This window comes from Thunnus thynnus, chromosome 11 (assembly GCF_963924715.1).
Source record: "Thunnus thynnus chromosome 11, fThuThy2.1, whole genome shotgun sequence".
In the NCBI taxonomy this organism is placed as follows: Eukaryota; Metazoa; Chordata; class Actinopteri; order Scombriformes; family Scombridae; genus Thunnus; species Thunnus thynnus.
In genome coordinates, this window is record NC_089527.1 from 263,937 (window position 1) to 284,439 (window position 20,503).

Here is a 20,503-nt window from a genome sequence, read left to right on the forward strand (position 1 = left end):
CTAGTTTGAAAAACACAGATTTTTGATTCGTCTCTCTCTATTTGTAGTTGTATTATGCTTATGAAATTAATATTGATTATTTCAGTTAGATTAGATTCGGTCAGTGATAGAAAAGGAAAGAGAAAGATATGTGTAATATTAATTTGAATGCGTACATGGATGCATTGTTGTTGAGATTTGGAGGGTATATAAATGTGTGTATTCTGCCTTAAAAAATCACACGATGATTACATACTGTTCAAAGACACTTGAGAAGAATACTTACAGAGAGGAGTCTTGGGTACCAGGGGCTGCTCAGACTTGAGAGAGGCACTGATACCAAAGGAGTTTTCAGCCGTGACCTTGAAGTGGTACTCGGTTCCTTCCTTCAGGCCCTTGACAACCAGGTGAGTGTCAGTCACTCTGGAGTCCACAGTGTACCAGGCGTGTCTGGTGGCCTCTCTTCTTTCCACAATGTAACCCAGGATCTCTGAGCCACCGTCGTCAGTGGGCACCTTCCAGGACACCTTGACAGAGTTGGCCTGAATCTCTTCAAAGGTCAATGGGCCTTCTGGAGCGCTTGGGCGGCCAATGACCTTCACCTTGATTTGGGCCTTCTTCTTGCCAACCCTATTTTCGAGCAGGAGGTCATACATGCCAGAGTCACTCCTCTCAGCTCCCTTGATAACCAGCTCACTGGTGTCCTCAGTGGAGGCAATCATGGCCGTGGCAGAGATTGCACCACTGTCCTTTGACCACTTGCAGGTTGGGCGAGGTTTACCCTTGATGGGAACAGAGAGTCTAACCACTCCTCCCTGGCGGACCGTGTACACGTCTTTGTATTTCAGCTCCAGGTCATAATCAGGAGATTCTGGAGAAAGGTGACAGTGAAAGTCAGTTTTCAGCTGTAATAGTTCCATAAAAATAAAAATATCTTACTGCAGTTGTGTGTAGTTATTGCTATGTCTGTATCCTTACCAAGCATCTCAGTGACAGTGACAGTTCCTGGTACTTCAGCAGGCTCTCCAGAGCCACCAGCGTTGCAGGCCATCACACGGAATTTGAATTCCTCTCCTTGAGGCATGTTGGTCAGCGTGTACTCGCAGATCAGAGATGGCGTAGTGTTGCACTTGAGCCAAGCCATGGTGCCCACCTTCTGCATCTCAATCAGGTAACCATCCACTCTTGCGTCTCCCTCGTCATCGGGAGGACTCCAAGCCAGCGACACAGATGTCTTGGTAGTATCAGTGATCCTCGGGTTCTGAGGACAGCCGGGTGGATCTGAACGGAAGAGAACGAAGAGAAACATGTTAGTATTTCTAGCTTCTGCTTTGAATGTTTTATCTTTTCTTTACATGAAAAAGGTAATGATTCAAACAGATGATTCTATACTTGCACTTCAAAGTTTTCACCTGCTATAACTATATACATTATTTGCTGTGAACTTTCTTTCTATCACATCATTTTTAAAGATCAAATATAAATAAATCTGTGGTTCAGGGTATATGCAGGAATCCTGAAGTTAAAATTAATACCTTTTCAGAACTTTTTTAAGACCCTTTACATACATTTTGAGACCCCAAGACTGAGCAAGGAAATCTGGCCCAGGTCCTTCACATAACGGTTGTCCTTTTCAGATGATGTCAAATCTAGCATGATTTCATAAGTGACGACAAAAAATCCCACTACACACCTATTAAATAATTATATTCAGCCAAACTTTAGTATACAACCTCTTTGGACAAATATACATATTGAAAACAAGCTATAAAACTTACTTCCTTGGAAAATGGCATTTAAGACATTTTAATACTTTGTAAGGGCCTTATTTTTCGTTAAATTGATTTATCAACTTTTATTACTTTTTAAGACCCCACGACACCCTGTGTTTGGATCAGTTTCCTCACCAATAGGATCTGTTGCCACCGCTGGTTTGGATGGTAGACTTGGTTTGCTCATTCCTCTGGCATTGATGGCGATGATTCTGTGTTCATATTCCAGGCCCTCGATCAGCTCAGTTGACCTGTATCTAGTCATAGTGACGGGGTTCTTGTTGGCATGCACCCATCTGTCAGACCTCACTTCTTTGCGCTCAATGATGTATCCAGAAACCTCAAGCCCGCCGTCTTCCTCTGGCGGCTCCCAGGCCACAGTCATGCCGTCACGAGAAACATCAAAGATGGTTGGTCGGCCAGGAGGTCCGGGCACGTCTGTGAAGGAGGGACAACATGTTACCATACTGTCGGTGTACAGAGAGTATTGTAATCTCACCTAAATGTGTAATCATGCTTAAAGAAAAGCAGAAGTCTTACTTTTCAAGCTCTTGCAAGTGACGATCTCAGACTGCAGGAATTCTCCGGTGCCATAGTTATTTACAGCAGCTGCACGGAAGACATACTCATCTCCCTCAATAAGGTTCACGAACTTGAAGGTCGGTCTACTGACAGAGTCACAGACGGGCACCCAGCCTGGTCTGTGGGCGTCACGCTGTTCCACTGCGTAGCCACTGATGGGAGCTCCACCGTCTCTGACTGGAGGATCCCAGCTGCAGGTGACGGTGGTGGCATCGATCTCATCAAACCTGATGGGTCCCGTTGGTTCATCAGGTTTGGCTGAGAAAAGGAGAATCAGTTTAAGTGGTTACAGTGAAATACTTTATGTTCTTCCTTTCACTTTATGCAACAGAGTCCATATTACATTACCATAGAAAATTATACAAATTTACTGACTAAAAGGGAAATGTTAATTAAGTAATTGGTATTGATTACCTGTGATGTTGTCAATATAAAAATGAACCAACTTGACTCCAGCATAATCTACTCTTAATAAGTATCAGCACTAAATAATCAAAATAAAATGATAAATTATGGTGATTTCCTTACAGAGGATGACGACCTTGATGACCTCTTTGATGACACCAACAGCGTTCTTCACCTCCAGGGTGTAGTTACCGGTGTCATTGATGGTGGTGTCCGACACAGTCAGTTTAGAGAACTTGCCAGTGCTCTTGATCTTGACACGGTCAGAGACTTTCATCCTGTTATCGCTGAAGTACCAGAAACAGCTGGGAGGAGGCCTGCCAATGATTGGCAGGTCCAGCTCCAGGGTTTTGCCAGCCAGAACATTGACAACCTTCTGAGGAATACTGGAGAAATCCACCGCAGGCATCACTGGAAGGGGAAGAAAAAAACAAAAGTTATATTATTGCAAATTCCGTGAAGAGTTGTGAATTAGATTGTGAACTGAATTGTGACATATACTGCTTGATGCCCATGCCTGTTATTATTATTATTAGTCATATTTCTTTTATTATTATTATTGTTATTATTGCTGTTATGATGCTTCTCGGTGTCTCCCTCTTGGAAATCTCTGAATCTCCAATATGTTCAGAGTTGGGATCTCTTAATTTCCTTGACAATCATGTTTTTATTTTTATTTTTTTATTTGCCAAAAATATTTTCCGAGTGTATTAAGTTTGACTAAAAGCAGTATAATCTTGTGTCTGTTACCTCTTTGTTCCTGCACAGTGACAGCTGCAACAAGCTCCTTTGGCTCGCTGGGGCCTCTGCTGTTGACCGCACTGATTCTGAACAAGTACTGCTCCTTCTCGTTTAGCTTCTCAATGGTGTGCTCAAAGTCTGTTATCTTCAGCGTGGCCACCTTCATCCACTTGTCGGTGCCAACCCTACAGGCCTCAATGACGTAACCTGTTAGCCTGCTGCCTCCATCGTGCTCAGGTTTCTCCCAGCCCAATGTGACAGTGCTCTTGGTGACATCAATCATCTCAAACTTGTGTGGTGGCAGAGGCACCTCACAAATCAGGATGAGGTCTGGAGTCTCACAGGGTTCACCAACACCATAGATGTTTTCGGGGAGTACACGGAAGTAGTACAGCATGCCCTCCATCAGGTTATCGATCTTGTAAGAAGTCTTGCTGCACTTGGAGGTGACGGTCTTGTAGGCTCTCATGGAGGCCTCACGCCTCTCGATGATGTAGTTGTTGACAGGAGCACCGCCGTCTACAGCTGGGGCATCCCAGGAAATGGTGGCAGACTCCTTGGTCAGCTCCTTGATCTTGATTGGTCCAGTTGGTCCAGGAGTATCTATAATAATAAACATAATTTGTTATCAATAATGAAAAAATCAAGCAGGTATTTTCAGATAAATACTGGGGCCTAATGAGAGACCATCTGTTAACTTGGAAAAACCACAATTTGTCTGCAAAAAGACAAAACAAATAATTTATTTTCTAAGGCCTTTCGGGCAGGAGACAAATTCTGTTTTTTTAAATTTCTGTGTCTTATAAGTGTTCTACAGTATTGTAATACTACATGGTAGAAATGTTTGTCTACTATTTTAAAGTCAAAACTGCTCCACCAAACGAAAATCTGCTCAAAGATTGCTGGCCAACCTCTTTAGAAACTTTGAGAATCAGCCTACTATAATAACATATTAAGGCTGGCCAACAACATTATCTCTGACACCAACCATGTCCTGAACAGTCAATATAAATTGCTACCACCGAACCAGAGATACAGGCTTCCACTATTTATAGGGTTAGGCTGAAGCACTCTTTTTTGTATACCAGTCAATCCTAAAATTAAATATGGAGCTTAATCCCAGATCAAATGTAAATTGAAAGGCCTTGAATATTGTCTTTTGTGACTGTAATGTTATGTGACATTATTAAAAATGATTAAAATATTTTTTGTCTTTTCTGTGATCCTGCAAATGGAGCTGCTGTGGTGCAAGAAAAATTTCAGACTTGATCTGACAGTAAAGTATTATCAATCAATCAATCAGTATAGTTTGTAGTTAAAATCTAAACTTTCGAAAATGTAGCACATCACATACAATCAGTGTCATGATGATAGATAAATAAGTAATTATCAACTTACCATAGACCTTGACCAGAATGTTGACTTCCTGTTTCCCAGCAGAGTTCTCAGCTACCAGCGTGTACTTGCCGGCATCGTAGCGGTGGACCCTATCGATGATGAGTGTGGTGGATGTGTTGGTGATGTCAATGAAGCCTCGGTTGTGGAGGTCAACACCAGGCTTGCTCCAGGTGATGGCGGGAGCAGGACGGCCAGTGACATTTACGAACATGCGCAGGGAGCCGCCAGCACGCAGGCAGATGGTCTTCTTCAGGTCATCATGGAGCTCAAAGTCAGGAGTTTCTGTGTGAGAGGAAGAGATGATTAATATATAATAGATGGGTTGTAATGTTGGTGATCTTAGAATTTACATACATTTTATCTTATGTGTTTAAAAGACAGAAATAAACTCCTTTGCACTAGAAGAAGAATGTTTGTGTCAGGCCAAATGTTCAGTCAAAGCATGTTATATGTGAATGAAAATTACCATTTGTTTGAAGTTTGAAATCAAGCGGCTCTTTATTTTGTTGTAAAGCAATTTAACTTACTCGCAATGATGTACTACTTTTCTCGGTATTGATACCACTAATATCACTAAGAGAGCAGAAGCAGGCTAAGGCTGCAGAGAAAATATTGATCTGATATGTAACTTACCAATTCTCTCCACTGGCTCGGTCTCAGCACATGGTTCACTGAAGTCTCCTGTGCCATTGATGTTGACACCAGCCACTCTGAAGCAGTACTTCTTGCCCGCTGTGAGTCCAGTTACCACATATTCCATAGCCCGCAGGGTCTTTTCATGGGCCTTTGTCCACTCCTCTGCTCCGGCTTCCTGCATCTCCAGGATGTAGCCCATCACGTCAGCACCTCCATCCTCCACAGGGCAGGACCAGGCCAGGCTAATGCTGTCAGCGTGAGTGTCGGTGATACGAGGGATTGAAGGAGGAGCAGGGGTGCCTAAGAGGGGAGGATACAGGGCTGAAGATCAATAGATCTCTGGTATTGCCAGTTGTAAAGGTTTAATTGAAATCTTAATGGTCACAAGAAATAGTAAGTCTCAGAATTGTCAACAAAACTTGTTCTCTCTTCACAGTGTACAAAAGAAACCTCAAAGAAAAAGAGAGTTGTTGCATGTAATGTTAGGTACTAAGAGTCAGACAAACTGGACTTACATGTTGGAACTCTGCAGACAACATACAGAGAAACCTCGCTGGGTTCGCTCTCTCCGGCCTTGTTGATGGCTGTCACTCTGAACTGGTAGATGTTGCCTTCAATCAAACCGGACACCTTCAGCGTTGTTTCCAGGTGAGTTCCGTCCCTGTTCACCTTCACCCAGCGGGCGCTCTTCCTCTCACGCCTCTCAACCAGGTAGTTGATCAATGGGCTGCCTCCATCACTCTCCGGCTTCAGCCACTCAATGGTGGCAAAGTCCTTTCCAGACGCCAGGATCTCTGGAGCACCAGGAGGAGTTGGCACAGCTGGAGGAAGACAGATTAGAAAGATAACCGAGTGTTACAATTTATGAGGATCACTTTTGTGGTTTTATTTTTTAGGTGTTTATCTAATACATTGCAAACAGGGCCACTATGTTTTGGAAAGATTTGGCTGAGTATAGTAGGTTGCAAGAAAAGTTTATTCTTAAAAAAAACATACATAAATACAAGTGTTTAAAATTAAAAGAGTAGAATTTAAGACTAGATTTTTAGGATGTTGGGCTTTTAAATCATTATTTGCAGTTATTTTTCAATGATCTGATGGCAGCACTTACTGAAGGTGTTTCTGGCAATCATGGGTGCTGACTGGAGGTGGACTCCAGCTCCATATTTGTTGACTCCCCGGACTCTGAACAGATACTCTGTGTTCTTGAACAGCCCTGTGATGTTGCAGGTCAGCTCCTTGCATTCGGCCTGCATGATGACCCAGTTGAGCCTGTTGGTGTCGCGCCTTTCCACGATGTAGCCGGAGACCTCATCGCCACCATCCTCGAGAGGAGGCTTCCAGCTCAGGGTGCACGACTCTTCAGTGACCTTGCTGATTTCAATGCTGCCTTCACACACTCCAGGGGTGTCTGTATGCAACAGATGTGCTCATGGTAAGACACTTTGGATAACTGCCTCAAATTAAAGCAAGATTATGTAGCATCTGCTGAGCAGGAGCAACAGTATCCTCTTCTACCACAAGTCAATCACATGTTATCTCACCAATATAACTATATCATTATCAACAGAACTAAGACACAGACTAGCAGCCGCCAGACTGTATTTCCCTAACCCTAACCCAGGACGTGGAGTGGGACTGAAAGAGATGCCACTCTCCCTATTACAAGTCAGTGTACCATCAAAATTATTTTGAAGCTGGTATTTTAAAGTAAAATAGTTGCATAATGTTGTTTTAATACTCCCAGTGAAATGCGTAGACTTGAAAGGTGGAAAAACAAAACAATCTCACTCACCAAGCACTTTGACGTTGACCTCAGCGGTCTTGGTTCCACTCACATTCCTGACAGTGAGGATATACTTTCCAGTGTCATCTCTGTCACAGAACTTGATGATGGCCATGGCCCTGGTGGATGTGTACTGCAGGTGGTACTTTTCACACAACTCCAGCTCCTTTTTGCCCTTGGACCAGGAAGCTTTGGGGTCAGGCCTACCACCCACCGCTGCATCCAGAACCAGGTCTGAACCAGCTCTGACCTTTACAGTTTCGGACATGAGTTTGCTGTCCAGCTGGGCCTTTGGAGGCTCTGTTGGATGAAAAAGGAAAATGGTTACTATTAGGACTGAACGATTTTGAAAAAATATATAATGCGAGTATTCTGACTGATATTGCAATTTCGATATGATTTGCAATATTAGAGAAAATGATCATTTTTACCTCATTATTCTCATTTTAATTGAAAAACATATTAAAATGATGATGGTGTGATTTTTGCGGGGGTTTGTACCAAACAAATATGTTAGGCCTGTAGAGTATGATGTGTTGGCCAGGACATCTCTGCAGCATGACAATATTTAATTTAAAATGGTATTTTGACACATATTTCACCTTTAACAAATATTGTGCCTCCTGCGATTTGAAAATTGCAGTAGGCCATATTGCGGTTTTGATTAATTATTCAGCCCTAGTTACTATAACAATATCTGTGTTGATGCCCCAACCCTTTTAAAGAGGTGTAAAAGTTCTACCTACTCCAAAAAGACCTGGGAGAAACTTGGTGGAAAAAGTGATGTGTTTATTTAGCCAATGAGAAAAGTAAACTAACTAACTTACTAGCTAAAGTAAACTGGATGTTTCCTTTTTTCAATATTGGTTATATTAATACATGTCGCATGAAACTTGAGACAGTTTTTATTTTGATAGTTAAGGTCAGATATGTAAAGGGCTGTACTGGTGGTATTGTGTCATGATCAAAGAAACGCATCTTACCGAAGTCAGTCTTGCACTGCACAGAGCCGGTGGACTCTGAGGGTGAGCTGAAGACCTGGTTTGCGTTCTTGGCGATGATTCTGAACTCATAGGGTTCTCCCTCTCCCAGGGCAGTCACAGTGTAGAAAGTGTCTGTCACATTGGTGTAGTTACATTTCAGCCAGCGGCCTTCACCAGTCACAGTATATGGCTTACGCTCAATGATGTATCCCACAATGGGGCTGCCACCGTCATTCAGTGGAGTCGACCATTTGAGGGACACAGTGGTTCTCGTGACATTTGTGACTTCTGGCTTACTTGGTGGATCTAAAAAATAGAAAGATAATTTTTGTCAGACATGCCAGAGCAAAGCCATATTACCTAAACATAAAGAACTGGATAGTGTGATACACATTTTTCAGCACTCACCAACAAGTGAACCTTAAATCTGATTTTTCTTTCACTTTTTTGTACCTCGGAAACATTCCTAAAGGTCTCGGTAAAAGCGACACACATCTTTTGAAGATATTTATGGCCTCAAGTAAAAAAACAATTACAAAATGCTGGCATCAGAGGGACCCTCCCACCATTGCCCTTCTTATCAACATAAATAAGGAGAAAAATGGGATTGTTATATTCATACAGACTTTTAACAGTCTTCCTTTTTCTTTTCTGAACCCTTTGGAATGCATTGTGAACTGTACCTGTTTTTTTTTTTCTTTTACTGATTGTGCTGTTATGTCCAGACCCCATTTATTCTCCGTTTATACAAAAACTAAAAATAAAAGTGTCAAAAAAAACAAAAAACACTCACCAACAGGGTTTTGAGCCACTGCTCCCTTGGAGGCCTCGCTGGCTTTGCTCAGCCCAGCACTGTTCATGGCATAAATCCTGAATTGGTACTCCAGACCTTCAACTAGGCCCTCCACCTGGTAGGAGCACTCGAAGCATGGGATCTTGTTCTCCCTCACCCACAGAATAATGTTCCTCTCCTTCTTCTCAATCCAGTAACCTGTCACCTTGCTGCCACCATCATGGTAGGGCTCCTCCCATGTCAGGGTCATTGTGTTGGCAGTGACATTGATGACTGAGGGCCTTGTTGGTGCGCCAGGAGGTGCTGTGATTAAAAAATGAGATTTTGTTTTTGAGTACAGTCACCTATATCACAGCCTGACTCAAAAGAAGATGCACATTTTTTCACAGACATTGAAAATCTAAGAAATGTTTAAAAATATGTTCTTTAACATTCAAATATTGAATTGCTGTCAAAAATTTAAGTTGATATAATTGTACTCACTGAAAGGATGCTCTGCAACAATAGTCTCAGACTCTGTGTGCTTGCTGACACCAAACCTGTTCTCGGCAGAGACCCTGAATGTGTACTGCATGTACTTGGTCAGATGAGAAACATGGAGAGATGTGCGCTTTACACTGGAGTTGATCAGCTGCCAGGCAGTAGAGCCAGACTCACGCTTCTCTACAATGTAGTTGGTAATGTCAGTGCCACCATCGTCCTCTGGTGGTTGCCAGTTAATGTCGCAGGATGCAGAGGTGATGGATGAGATTTCAATGGGTCCGGTTGGAGGACTGGGTCTACCAGTGACATTAACTTCAACAGTGAAGGTCTTAGCTCCTGTCACATTCTCCAGAGTCAGGTAGTATTTACCACCATCACCTCTCATGGCCTCCTTGACTGAGATGCTGGCTCTATCCTTAGTTACTTTGATGGTAACTCTGTCAGAGTTTTTCAACCTCATCTCCTCTAGCTTCCAGGTGACTTTGGGAGCGGGTCTACCGCTAATGGGAACATCGATGGTGAAGGTGCTACCAGACCTGCATGTAATGAGCTGGCCGGTGATCTCACTGAGGTCAGCAGCAGGTTCAATGTGAGGCTCTTTGACGAGCACGGGGGTCACAGTTTCCCTGGGCTGGCTGAAGCCAGCTTCATTCTTAGCCTTCACACGGAAGTCATACTCATCACCCTTGTTGAGCTTTTCAATATCATAGGTGAGATTCTTGGTGTTACCAATCACTACCCATTTGTCTGTACCCTTTGGCTTAGCCTCAATGGTGTAACTCTGGATGCGGCTACCACCGTCATGCTCTGGTTTGAGCCAGCCCAGTGACACAGAGCTGTCTGTGGTGTCAAGGATGTCCAGTCTCTTCGGAGCGGATGGCTGTGCAGTGGCAATGACAGGCTCAGTCAGCTCAAATGCCTCACCCACACCATACTGGTTCTCTGCAGAGACTCTGAAGAAGTATGGTACCCCCTCCAGCAAGTCCTGGATCTTCATGATATGCTGAGTGCACTTGCCACCAGACTCCTGCCAGGTGCGACGGCTAGCTTCACGCCTTTCAACGATATAGTGATGGATTCGTGCTCCACCATCATTAAGTGGAGGCTCCCAAATAATTGTGACTGAGCCTCTGGACACTTGCTTCAAGGCCACAGCCTGTGGAGTTCCAGGAGTGTCCATCACCTTTACAGTGAAAGTAATTGCCTTGCTGCCACTGGCATTCTCCAGGTTAACAGTGTATTTGCCTGTATCATTTCTAGAACAGTTTTCAATGCATAGAGAACTGCTGCCTTCTGTAGTTATGATCTCTGACAGGACACCCAACTCTCCTTCTTCTTTCACCCAGGTGGCAGTGGGAATGGGCTTTCCTCTGAAGTTGACACCCAGGCACACCGAACCTCCAGCCTTGACAATGTGTGTCTGCTTGAAGGCAGCATCAATATCAACCTGTGGTGGTGTTTGCCTGTCAACAGCCTGAGCAGGCTCTGAAGTCTCCTGGTCTTCACCTCTTCCCACATGATTGACACCTGCAACACGGAACTTATACTCAGCTCCTGTCTGTAGGCCACCCACCACATAATGGGTTTCTGCTACCAGCTCCTCATTTACTCTCTTCCATTCTGTCTCATCAGCCTTCATCATCTCGATGATGTAGCCCAGGATCTCCATGCCTCCGTCATCCGCAGGCTTGGACCATTCCAGACTGATGGAGCTGTTGGTGGAGTCTGACACACAGACCACAGATGGAGCACAGGGGATATCCTTTGGTTCAGCAGCTTTGATAGGAATGGAGATGTTGCTGGGAGCTCCAACACCAGCATCATTCACAGCCATAACACGGAACTCATATTCCATATCTTCGGTCAGATGGAGCACCTGGTGAGCGCACTCGACAATAGGCTTCTTGGTAATCACCTTGTAGAATCGGATAGTCTTCTTCTCTCGTTTCTCCAGAATATAGTGGTGGATGGGGTTTCCTCCATCAGATGTTGGAGGAGCCCAGGCCAGGGTGATGCTCTCTCCTGTCACCTCAGTGGCATCAGGAGTGCCTGGAGCATCAGGAACAGCTGGGGGAAACAAGAAAAGTGGTGCATGTAGAAATTACATTTTTCTTTTAGAAGTGGCTATTGGTCCGGATTCCGCTCTGTCAATTGTCTACGTAATGTCGGTACGGAATTATTACACATGAGCATTGATGTTGATTGCACAAGATCATATGATCAAATTCAAATTGTTTCCAAATGGAGGAAAGTTTGTGCTTACAGGTGATCCACCAATCCTTCCATGGTTTGGGTTAAAATAGTTAAGTTAAGGCACAAAAACCACAGTTTTGGGAAAGATCATGGTTTGGGTTCAAATGTGGTAAAAATGTCCCATTTAACGGCATTATAAATCCCTGACATGATGGTCAAAATATCTGGTCAGTGGTCTACAAGAGGTCTGGTGTTATGTCATAGTTTGTTCCCCCCTCGATTAATGCTCCCCTCCTGTTAAAATTGTGTTTACGTACCAATAGAACAAAGTACTATGAGCCCGGAAAACCAGTCCGGACCAACAGCCTGTTTGTGTCTGGTAAATTATTGCATAGCTGTAACCGGCACCTTTTCTTTTATCTGAAATGTTGAATAAAACTGCTTTTCCAATGTTTCACTCACTGTATTGCAACTGTGCAATGATGGGGCTGGATTCCAAAGGTCTGCCAACGCCAAACTTGTTGACGGCAGAGACCCTGAACTGGTACTCATTGGTCTTCATGAGCTTGGTTGCAGTGAAAGTGCACTCTTCACATTCGTCAGACACTAAAGCCCAGGAGATCTTGGTGGTCTCACGCTTCTCAACAATGTAATGTGAAATCTCAGAGCAGCCATCCTTCTCTGGTGGGTTCCAGGACAGAGTACACCTGCCCTCGGAGATGTTGCTGAAAGTGATGGGTCCTACCGGCTCCCCAGGTGTGTCTGTATCACATAGGTGTGTGAGAAAAGTTAGAAAATAAATGACTATACCACACAACAAGAGCCCCCTCACACTCTTGCTACCAGACTGAGAACCCTCATATCCCCTCTCTCCTGTATAGACTCTTATATATACACTTTGCTGATCCCAAACTGTATAAAGTTCTTAAAATTTGTTTATTTTTATATTTCTTATCATTTATTCAATCCTCTCTTGTAAGTGTAAAAAACTGGATAGCAGATGAAAAATTTAACTGCTTTTGTCTCAATGTAAGCTTTATAATATGTACTTCTGTGCTAAAATAAAGAATTAAATTAAAAAATTTAAAAAAATTTAAAAGACTATATACAGTGGTGCAAACAACTTTACTGTAATATTAAGGGCAAACTGACAAAACTACATACCTTGGACTTGAACAAGGATGTTCTCCTTTTTGCTTCCAGATCCATTGGTAGCCTCCACGGTGTAGTGGCCAGCGTGAGTACGGTCAGCATCCCTGACAAACAGGGTGCTGGATCCAGCTACATTGATAACATCCATCATCTTTTTGGTAATCTCGACACCGTCTCTGTGCCAGACAACCTTAGGAACAGGGCGTCCTGTGATGGTCACCTTCAGCCTGATGTTGTCTCCTGCCTTGACTGTCAAACCCTCGAAGTACTCTGGGCCAAACTCAATATGAGGAGAAGCTGATTTGGAGGAAAGAGGGATGCATTAGTTTTCAGTACGTTGCTTTACTATGCTTTAAAAATGAGAACTATGATTTGCACTGCAGCCAGCAAGCTGTTCGGTCATTTACCCATCAGTCCTGAAGTTCAAGTTTTTAATAACACAATCAGAAACCCAGGTACACACTTGCTGTCCTGTCATTACTCACCGTTCTCACTTCTGACCACAATCAATCCAGAGGAGTTGGATGGAGGGCTGACGACACCAATGGCATTCCTGGCAATCACTCTGAACTCATAGCGCTCATTTGTTGCCAAACCACTGACAGTGTACTGGCAGTCATGCACGTCAGTCAAGTTGGCTTTGAACCAGCGGCCATGTCCTTGGCGTTTCTCAACGGTGTAGCCAGTAATCTTGCTACCTCCGTCACGTTTGGGTGCATCCCATTTAAGACTTATTGAATCACTAGTCACATCAGTGTAGTCGGGCTGGCCAGGAGGATCTGAAATATATGAGATGCATCTCTTAAAATCTATAAAACAGTGGTTACTGGAGAATCAAATGTTCCGTCATAATCTGGAGTAGTGGTTATAGCAATGTTTTGCTATTTCTCTGTGCTTATATGCTTTTAATGTTTTTTATATGCCATCAACTTGCCAGGGACTGCAGATAAAAATTAGGCTGTATGGCTAAATCTGGCACATGATGGATCCAAATACTCAAGTTAATTAATGTGCATTGTCCCTTCTTAAATAAAATAAAACATAAACATCTTTTAATTTATTTTGCCAAAGTGCTTTTATTCAAACTACATGTTAGTCTGGTTTTAGAACTAAAGTGATTTTGCTAAACTTATAACCAATATAGTATGTGATGGAAGTGTAACAAGAAAACAGAAAAAATCATAGTGTGAATCAGAACTCACCAACAGGACTGACGGCCATGGTTGGCTTGCTCTCATCACTCATTCTGCTGAAGCCGGCATCATTCTGGGCGTAGACCCTGAAGGAGTACTCAAGACCTTCGATCAGTTCCAAGATCCTGAATTCTGTTTCTTTGACCACAACAGTATTCACCTTTTGCCATGTGATGCTGTTCTTCTCCTTCTTTTCCACATGGTAGCCCATGATGGGGGTACCACCATCATAGATGGGTGTCTCCCACCGGATAGTCATGCCATCAGTGGTGACATTGTACACGACAGGTTTGCCAGGTGGGCCGGGGGGCCTGAACTGATGTTTGGCAACTACCATCTGTGAGACCAGAGGCTCACTGACACCGTACCTATTCTCAGCACACACTCTGAATTGGTACTGACTGCCCTTGATCAGGTGGGGCACCCTGAACTGAGTTCCCTCTACACTGGAGCATGCCATCTTCCAGTCAGACTGGGAGGTGTCACGCTTCTCCACAGAGTAGCAGGTAATGTCTCCACCGCCATCATCATTGGGTTCATCCCAGGAGATCATGATACTCTCAGCTCTTACTTCATCCAAGCGGATGGGTCCAACAGGCTTTGATGGCGGTCCAAGTGTGATGACATGGATGTGGAAGGATCTCCTGTTGACCATGTTGTCGAGGGTCAGGGTGTATTTTCCCTCATTCTCCTTCTTCACATTCTTAATCATTAGAGTGGCTTTGTTTTCTGTCTTCTTGAAGCGGATTACGTCACTTTCCCTCAGAGGCAGGTTGTCCTTCAGCCACAGAATAGCAGGTCTGGGTTTGCCTTTGTATGGCAGCTCAATGTGCACATTGTGACCAAGGCGAACATTGATTCTGCCATCTGGGTAGTCTGCAAGGCTTGCTTCAGGTGTGATAATGTAGTCGATCACCTTTATAGGCCCAATCTCAACAAACTCACCCTGTCCCTTTTCATTCCTGGCAGAAACTCTGAAGAACATATCTGAGTGCTCCTTGAGTTTCTTGACTTCAAACTCACACTGTCTGCTGGTTCCTCCAAGTGACCATTCCCCCTCCTTCTCATGCTTCTTTTCAATGACGTAGTCAGAGACGATGCTGCCGCCATCATAATCAGGCTTCAGCCACTGCAGAGTGACAGAGGTCTTGGATGAATCTTTCATAGACACCTCCTTGACTGGTCCTGGAGTCTCTGTAGCCTTCACTGGTTCATGTGTTTCACATGGATCACCGACACCATTCTCATTCTCTGCTAACACACGGAAGAAGAAGGATGTCTTCTCTGAGAGATCTTCAATGGTGTATGTTGTATCTGTGCATTTGCTTGTCACTGCAGAGTAGGATCTCTTGGAAGAGTCCCTCTTCTCAACAATATAGTTTGTGATTTCAGCACCACCATCAAGGAGTGGAGGCTCCCAGCAGAGGGTGACCTTTCCACGGGTCACCTCCTTTAGTACCAGGTTCCTGCACTGAGCTGGAGTGTCCTGGACTTTCATGGACAGGGTCAGCGTCTTGGGCTCTCCCACACCATTCTCAACCTTGACTGTGTACTTTCCAGTGTCAAGCCTGGTCACATCACGCATCACAAGGACTGTGGTAGTGTCTGAGTGGTGGAACTCATACTTGGGGTTGTGGTCAATGCATTCCTCTCCCTTGCTCCAGGAAGCAGAGGGAGCAGGTCTGCCCTTCAGAGGAACAGACAGCTCCACATCCTTGCCAGCCTTCACAATGTAGTGAGTTCTCATGGCCACATCTGAGTCAATCTGGGCCTCCTCTGTGAGAATCATGAAAATATACAAGGGCACAAGGTATATAGTATGTGAGTCATGTACAAAGAAACCAAGACATTATTGTAAACTGAACACACTTCACATTTTCAATATCAATGATTAATTTACCCAGGATATCTTTGGCCTGCACAGGCTCTGTCATCTCCAGAGGATCTCCACGGCCAGCACAGTTGATGGCAGACACTCTGAAGAAGTAGTTGACATCCGGCTTTAGGTCATGAACTGTGTACTCTGTTGTCTTGACCTCTCCCTTGGAGGTGATCACAGCCCATTCTTCCTCTCCCTCAATAAGTTTCTCCACCACGTAGCTGGTGACCTCACTGCCTCCATCCCATTCTGGTTTGGACCAGCCCAAGGTGATGGATGTCTTGGTGGAGTCCACCACCTTCAGCTTGCAAGGCTCATCTGGTGGATCTATGAATGGAATGCATTTGTTAGGTGGTAGATGCATATATCTATCTTTATTGTCTCATTGGAACTCATTGAAAGACCGCTTACCAACTGGATCAGCAGCCTTGTAGTATTCTGATGCATCAGAGAACGGTCCTTCTCCAGCCTTGTTAATGGCACAGACACGATATTGGTACTCATGTCCTTCTGTCAGGTGGTAGACGGTCTGTTTGATGTCAGTAACAGGGTCTTTGTAAACTTTGATCCAGCGCAAGCTCTTCTTGTCGCGTCTCTCCAGGTAGTAGCCTGTAACAGGGCTGCCTCCATCTACTCCTGGTTTGTCCCATTCTACCACCATATTGGTCTTGGTGGTGGTGTTCACCTCGGGAGTACGAGGCTGCCCGGGAGTCACTAAAGAAAAAAAAAAAAAAAAAAGTTAAGGAAATGCAAGTGGCAACATAATAACAATCTTGATAAAAATTGGTATATTTTTTCTTATGACTGTAAAGCAGTAGGACTATATCAGTCCATAAGACTTATTCATTTTTACAATCATATTCATAATACAGCCCAAAGCATACCAAAGGCATTCTTTGCGATGACTGGCTCCGACTCCAGTGGCTCTCCAACTCCAAACTTATTAACACCCCTGACACGGAACACGTATTCATTTCCTCGCACTAGCTTGCCGACAGCAATGTGGGTCTGCTCGTGCCTGTCTGAAACTGTTGACCAGACTACTCGGCTGGTTTCGCGTCTCTCGATAATGTAGTGGGTCACCTTGGAACCTCCCAGCTCAACCTCAGGCACAGGCTCCCAGCTGAATATGATCTTTTCTGCCGTAATGGAGACGAAGTTAATGATGCCAGCTGGGGGTCCAGGTTTATCTACAGGGGGATAAAAAGGTAAAGCATATGAGCAATAAATACTGGGATGATGGAAGATTGCATTAAACTTGATGATCTCAAACTTATTCAACTGATTAATTCAGAATTCTGTTATTATATAGGAATGTGGCAAGAATTTCTACAAACCTAGGATTTCAATCCTGATGGTTGCAGATGCTGACCCCAAAACATTCTTGATCTTAACCTCATATGAGCCTGTGTCAAGGCGAGATGCATCCTTGATCAGGACAGCAGAAGAGTCAGTTGTGCTTTCGACACTAACGGTAGAGGTAGCTACAAGTTCCTTTCCATTCTTGAGCCATTCGATGGTTGGCAGAGGCTTGGCAATGATTCCTACTCCGAGTTTAACCGAAGCTCCAGCTTTGTACTGTACCACATCCAGATACTCTGGAGGAAGGTCAATGGCTGGAGCACCTGTGGGACAAAGGATATTTTTTGGTTTGGTTTATTGGTTTAGTTGGTCTGGTTTATTGAAAAAGTACAACATAACATACTTTGGCAGGGACAGAACAATACAATCTTGGGATTATTTCCATCATTGTCTCTGATGTTTAAACAGTCAACCAACTTTCATCAAGATGGAGACAGTAAATTCCCTATGCATACTAACATTAGTAATGTAGATAAAATGCAACTCACCACATGCATCAATGCAAGTGACTGGGCCAGCAATAAGAGATGGATTGCTGACAGACCCAACAGTATTCTTGGCGAACACTCTGAACTCGTAAGACACATCCTGGTTCAGTCCAGATACAGTAAAGCCCATTTCAATGATATTTGTGAAGTTGGCCTTCACCCATCTGCCATCGGGAGCTTCCCTCCTCTCCACACTGTAGCCGGTAATCTTGCTGCCACCATCATATGGAGGCCTCTGCCAGGCCAGGCTGACTGAGTTCTTGGTGACTTCTGTGACTTGAACATTTGCTGGGGGCTCTACAGTATTAAAGTGGTGAAGATGAAAAATCATTAACTATTAAATAATGGAATCTTAATTTAGGTTTTGAGGGCTACGGGACCCCATAAAATTCAGATCAAACTGATTAATTTTGAATGTTAGATGATGTCACCTTTTCAGACAAACTGGAGATAGAGATACAATTCAAAAACACTTACCACAGGCATCAATAGCCAACACCTCTTCCGATGTCTTGCTAATCTTTCCAATACCAGCGGCATTTTCAGCTGCCACCTTGAATTCATAAATGAGACCAGGGCAGATATTGGTGACCCGCCACTGATTTCCTGGGATTGCTGTCTTATTGATCTTCTGCCAGAGGATGCTGCTCCGCTCCTTCATCTGGAGATGATATCCAATCACAGGGTTTCCACCGTCATTGACTGGCTCATTCCAGCAGACTGTCAGGCTCTCTCTAGATACATAGCTGACCCATGGTGTGGATGGAGGTCCAGGGAAGGCTGTAATGGCCAGAATAACTTTAATGTTAGTGTTTATTCAGAGGGATAATCCATGTAATAAAACTCGTCACAGTAAAGGAATAATTAATGGTGGACAGAAAGATTATTTCCCCCCACGTGTTATGCCAATTTGTAGTCCACAAAAAAGAAAATAATTACTACTATTGACTTACTGTATGGAAGCTTTATCATGACTGGCTTGCTGTCAATGTGGTCGCTGATGCCGTAGCGATTCTCAGCCTTTATCCTGAACTGATACTCCTCTCCCTTGGTCAACTTAGTCACCTTAAATGAGCTTCTGGCAATGCTAGTTGACACCTCTATCCAGGCAGGAGTGCTGGTTTCACGTTTCAGAACAATGTAGTTGGTAACAGGACTGCCACCATGATTCTCTGGAGGAGCCCATTTCAGACACACTGTGGTCTCTCCAACCTCTCCAATCTCGACTGGTCCAGTAGGAGGTTCGGGTCTGTCTAGTACAACGAAGTTAATGAAGATTTTGGTGGTACCTCCAGCATTTGAGGCAGTGACTTCATATTTGCCAGCGTCGCTTGCCATGCTTTCATTGAGAGTGATGATTAAGGTGTCTGGTGTTACTTCAGTCAGCAGCCTCTTGGATCCCTTGATGACAACATTGTTTTTGGACATAGTCACTTTAGGCATGGGCCTGCCGGTGAGAGGAATCTCAAAGGTCAGGTTGGATCCTGCTCTCACATAAACTGTATTCTTGGGGTAATTCTTCAGATCAAACTCTGGAGCCTCTGTTTAGAAAAAAAAAGACAGGAAAGTGAAAGTACTGTCACTTTAAAAATAATTTATCCACCTCTCCACAGAAAGATAAAAAGAAAGAAAAATCCATCAAACCAAATTATTACAGAAATGGCTTTTTAAAAAGTAATCTAAAAAATTAAATACACATTTTCATACAATGGACATTCCAGCAACCATCTGAAAGTGTTATTTTGATGAAAAAAAGATCAAAACCTGTTGTCTAATTATCACAATTATCATTTTTGTTAAGTGTCATGAGAAATAGTTATAACTTCTATAATTCAGGCTCAGCTGTTTTCTTGAGACAGGCTAAAAATCCAATGATATAACTGATACCAAAATTTAGTAGTAAAGCTTAAGATATTACCGTGTATTTCCTTGACAAGAACAGGTACAATCATCTCCTTGGGTTCGCTTAGTCCAGCATGGTTCTCAGCACGGACTCTGAAGAAGTACTCTGCACCCTCCCTCAGGCTCTTTATGGTGTGGTTCATGGTCTTCACAGTGGCACACTTCACCCACTTGTTCTGTCCCTTCTCAAGGGCATCAATTAGGTAACCAGTGACTCTGCTTCCACCATCATATTCTGGTCTTGTCCAGGCAATTGTAACGCTGTCCTTAGTAACATTTGCAACTCCAAATCTCATGGGTGGACTTGGTACCTCTGTAACACACAGTATGGAATTTTAACAAGCATATTTTGTGGAAAGTATAAAGGCAGCATAAAATAAACTCCAAAACTGCAACAATGAAAAAACAGTCAGTTCACATTAAGGTTATTATACTTAACTAAAACTAAACTAAAAACTAAAAATAGATGTGAAAAAAAAAAACATTTATTAAAAACTGACTTTAGAAAAAATTAAAACTAACTGAAAAGATATAGTGTACTCAGAGAACTAACCTAAAATAGAAATATACAGAAAATGTCTTTAGTTTTAGTCTTTGTCAATTTGGTCAAATTTGTCACCAATTTTGTATGAGGGGGCATTGGTGCTGTTTATTCAGACTAGGATATCTACTTGACTGTGAGTCAACTGCCTTCAAGTGTTGTGTTTGTATTTTAATATCTATTCTAAATTTAAATCTTGCCCCTGATAAATACCCCGTATTATAATTAAAAAATA

The 20,503-nt window shown here is 43.4% G+C and overlaps 1 protein-coding gene across 1 annotated transcript in view; it reads right to left on the reverse strand.

Moving 5' to 3' along the window:
• LOC137192195 (titin-like) overlaps positions 1-20,503 on the reverse strand; it is a 213,923-nt gene that overhangs the window by 12,572 nt on the left and 180,848 nt on the right. Inside the window, exons 190-215 of the mRNA XM_067602711.1 lie at positions 19,744-20,040; positions 18,779-19,366; positions 18,303-18,605; positions 17,826-18,122; positions 17,313-17,600; positions 16,860-17,165; positions 16,387-16,689; positions 15,997-16,302; positions 14,106-15,872; positions 13,389-13,682; positions 12,916-13,200; positions 12,214-12,513; positions 9,559-11,625; positions 9,076-9,378; positions 8,283-8,588; positions 7,309-7,599; positions 6,625-6,924; positions 6,029-6,334; positions 5,511-5,813; positions 4,878-5,159; positions 3,489-4,082; positions 2,862-3,149; positions 2,292-2,591; positions 1,887-2,189; positions 958-1,260; positions 266-850 (exon numbers count right to left, since the gene is read on the reverse strand). Coding sequence (XP_067458812.1) covers positions 266-850; positions 958-1,260; positions 1,887-2,189; positions 2,292-2,591; positions 2,862-3,149; positions 3,489-4,082; positions 4,878-5,159; positions 5,511-5,813; positions 6,029-6,334; positions 6,625-6,924; positions 7,309-7,599; positions 8,283-8,588; positions 9,076-9,378; positions 9,559-11,625; positions 12,214-12,513; positions 12,916-13,200; positions 13,389-13,682; positions 14,106-15,872; positions 15,997-16,302; positions 16,387-16,689; positions 16,860-17,165; positions 17,313-17,600; positions 17,826-18,122; positions 18,303-18,605; positions 18,779-19,366; positions 19,744-20,040 — 11,865 coding nt within the window. The remainder of the gene's footprint in view (positions 1-265; positions 851-957; positions 1,261-1,886; positions 2,190-2,291; positions 2,592-2,861; positions 3,150-3,488; positions 4,083-4,877; positions 5,160-5,510; positions 5,814-6,028; positions 6,335-6,624; positions 6,925-7,308; positions 7,600-8,282; positions 8,589-9,075; positions 9,379-9,558; positions 11,626-12,213; positions 12,514-12,915; positions 13,201-13,388; positions 13,683-14,105; positions 15,873-15,996; positions 16,303-16,386; positions 16,690-16,859; positions 17,166-17,312; positions 17,601-17,825; positions 18,123-18,302; positions 18,606-18,778; positions 19,367-19,743; positions 20,041-20,503) is intronic.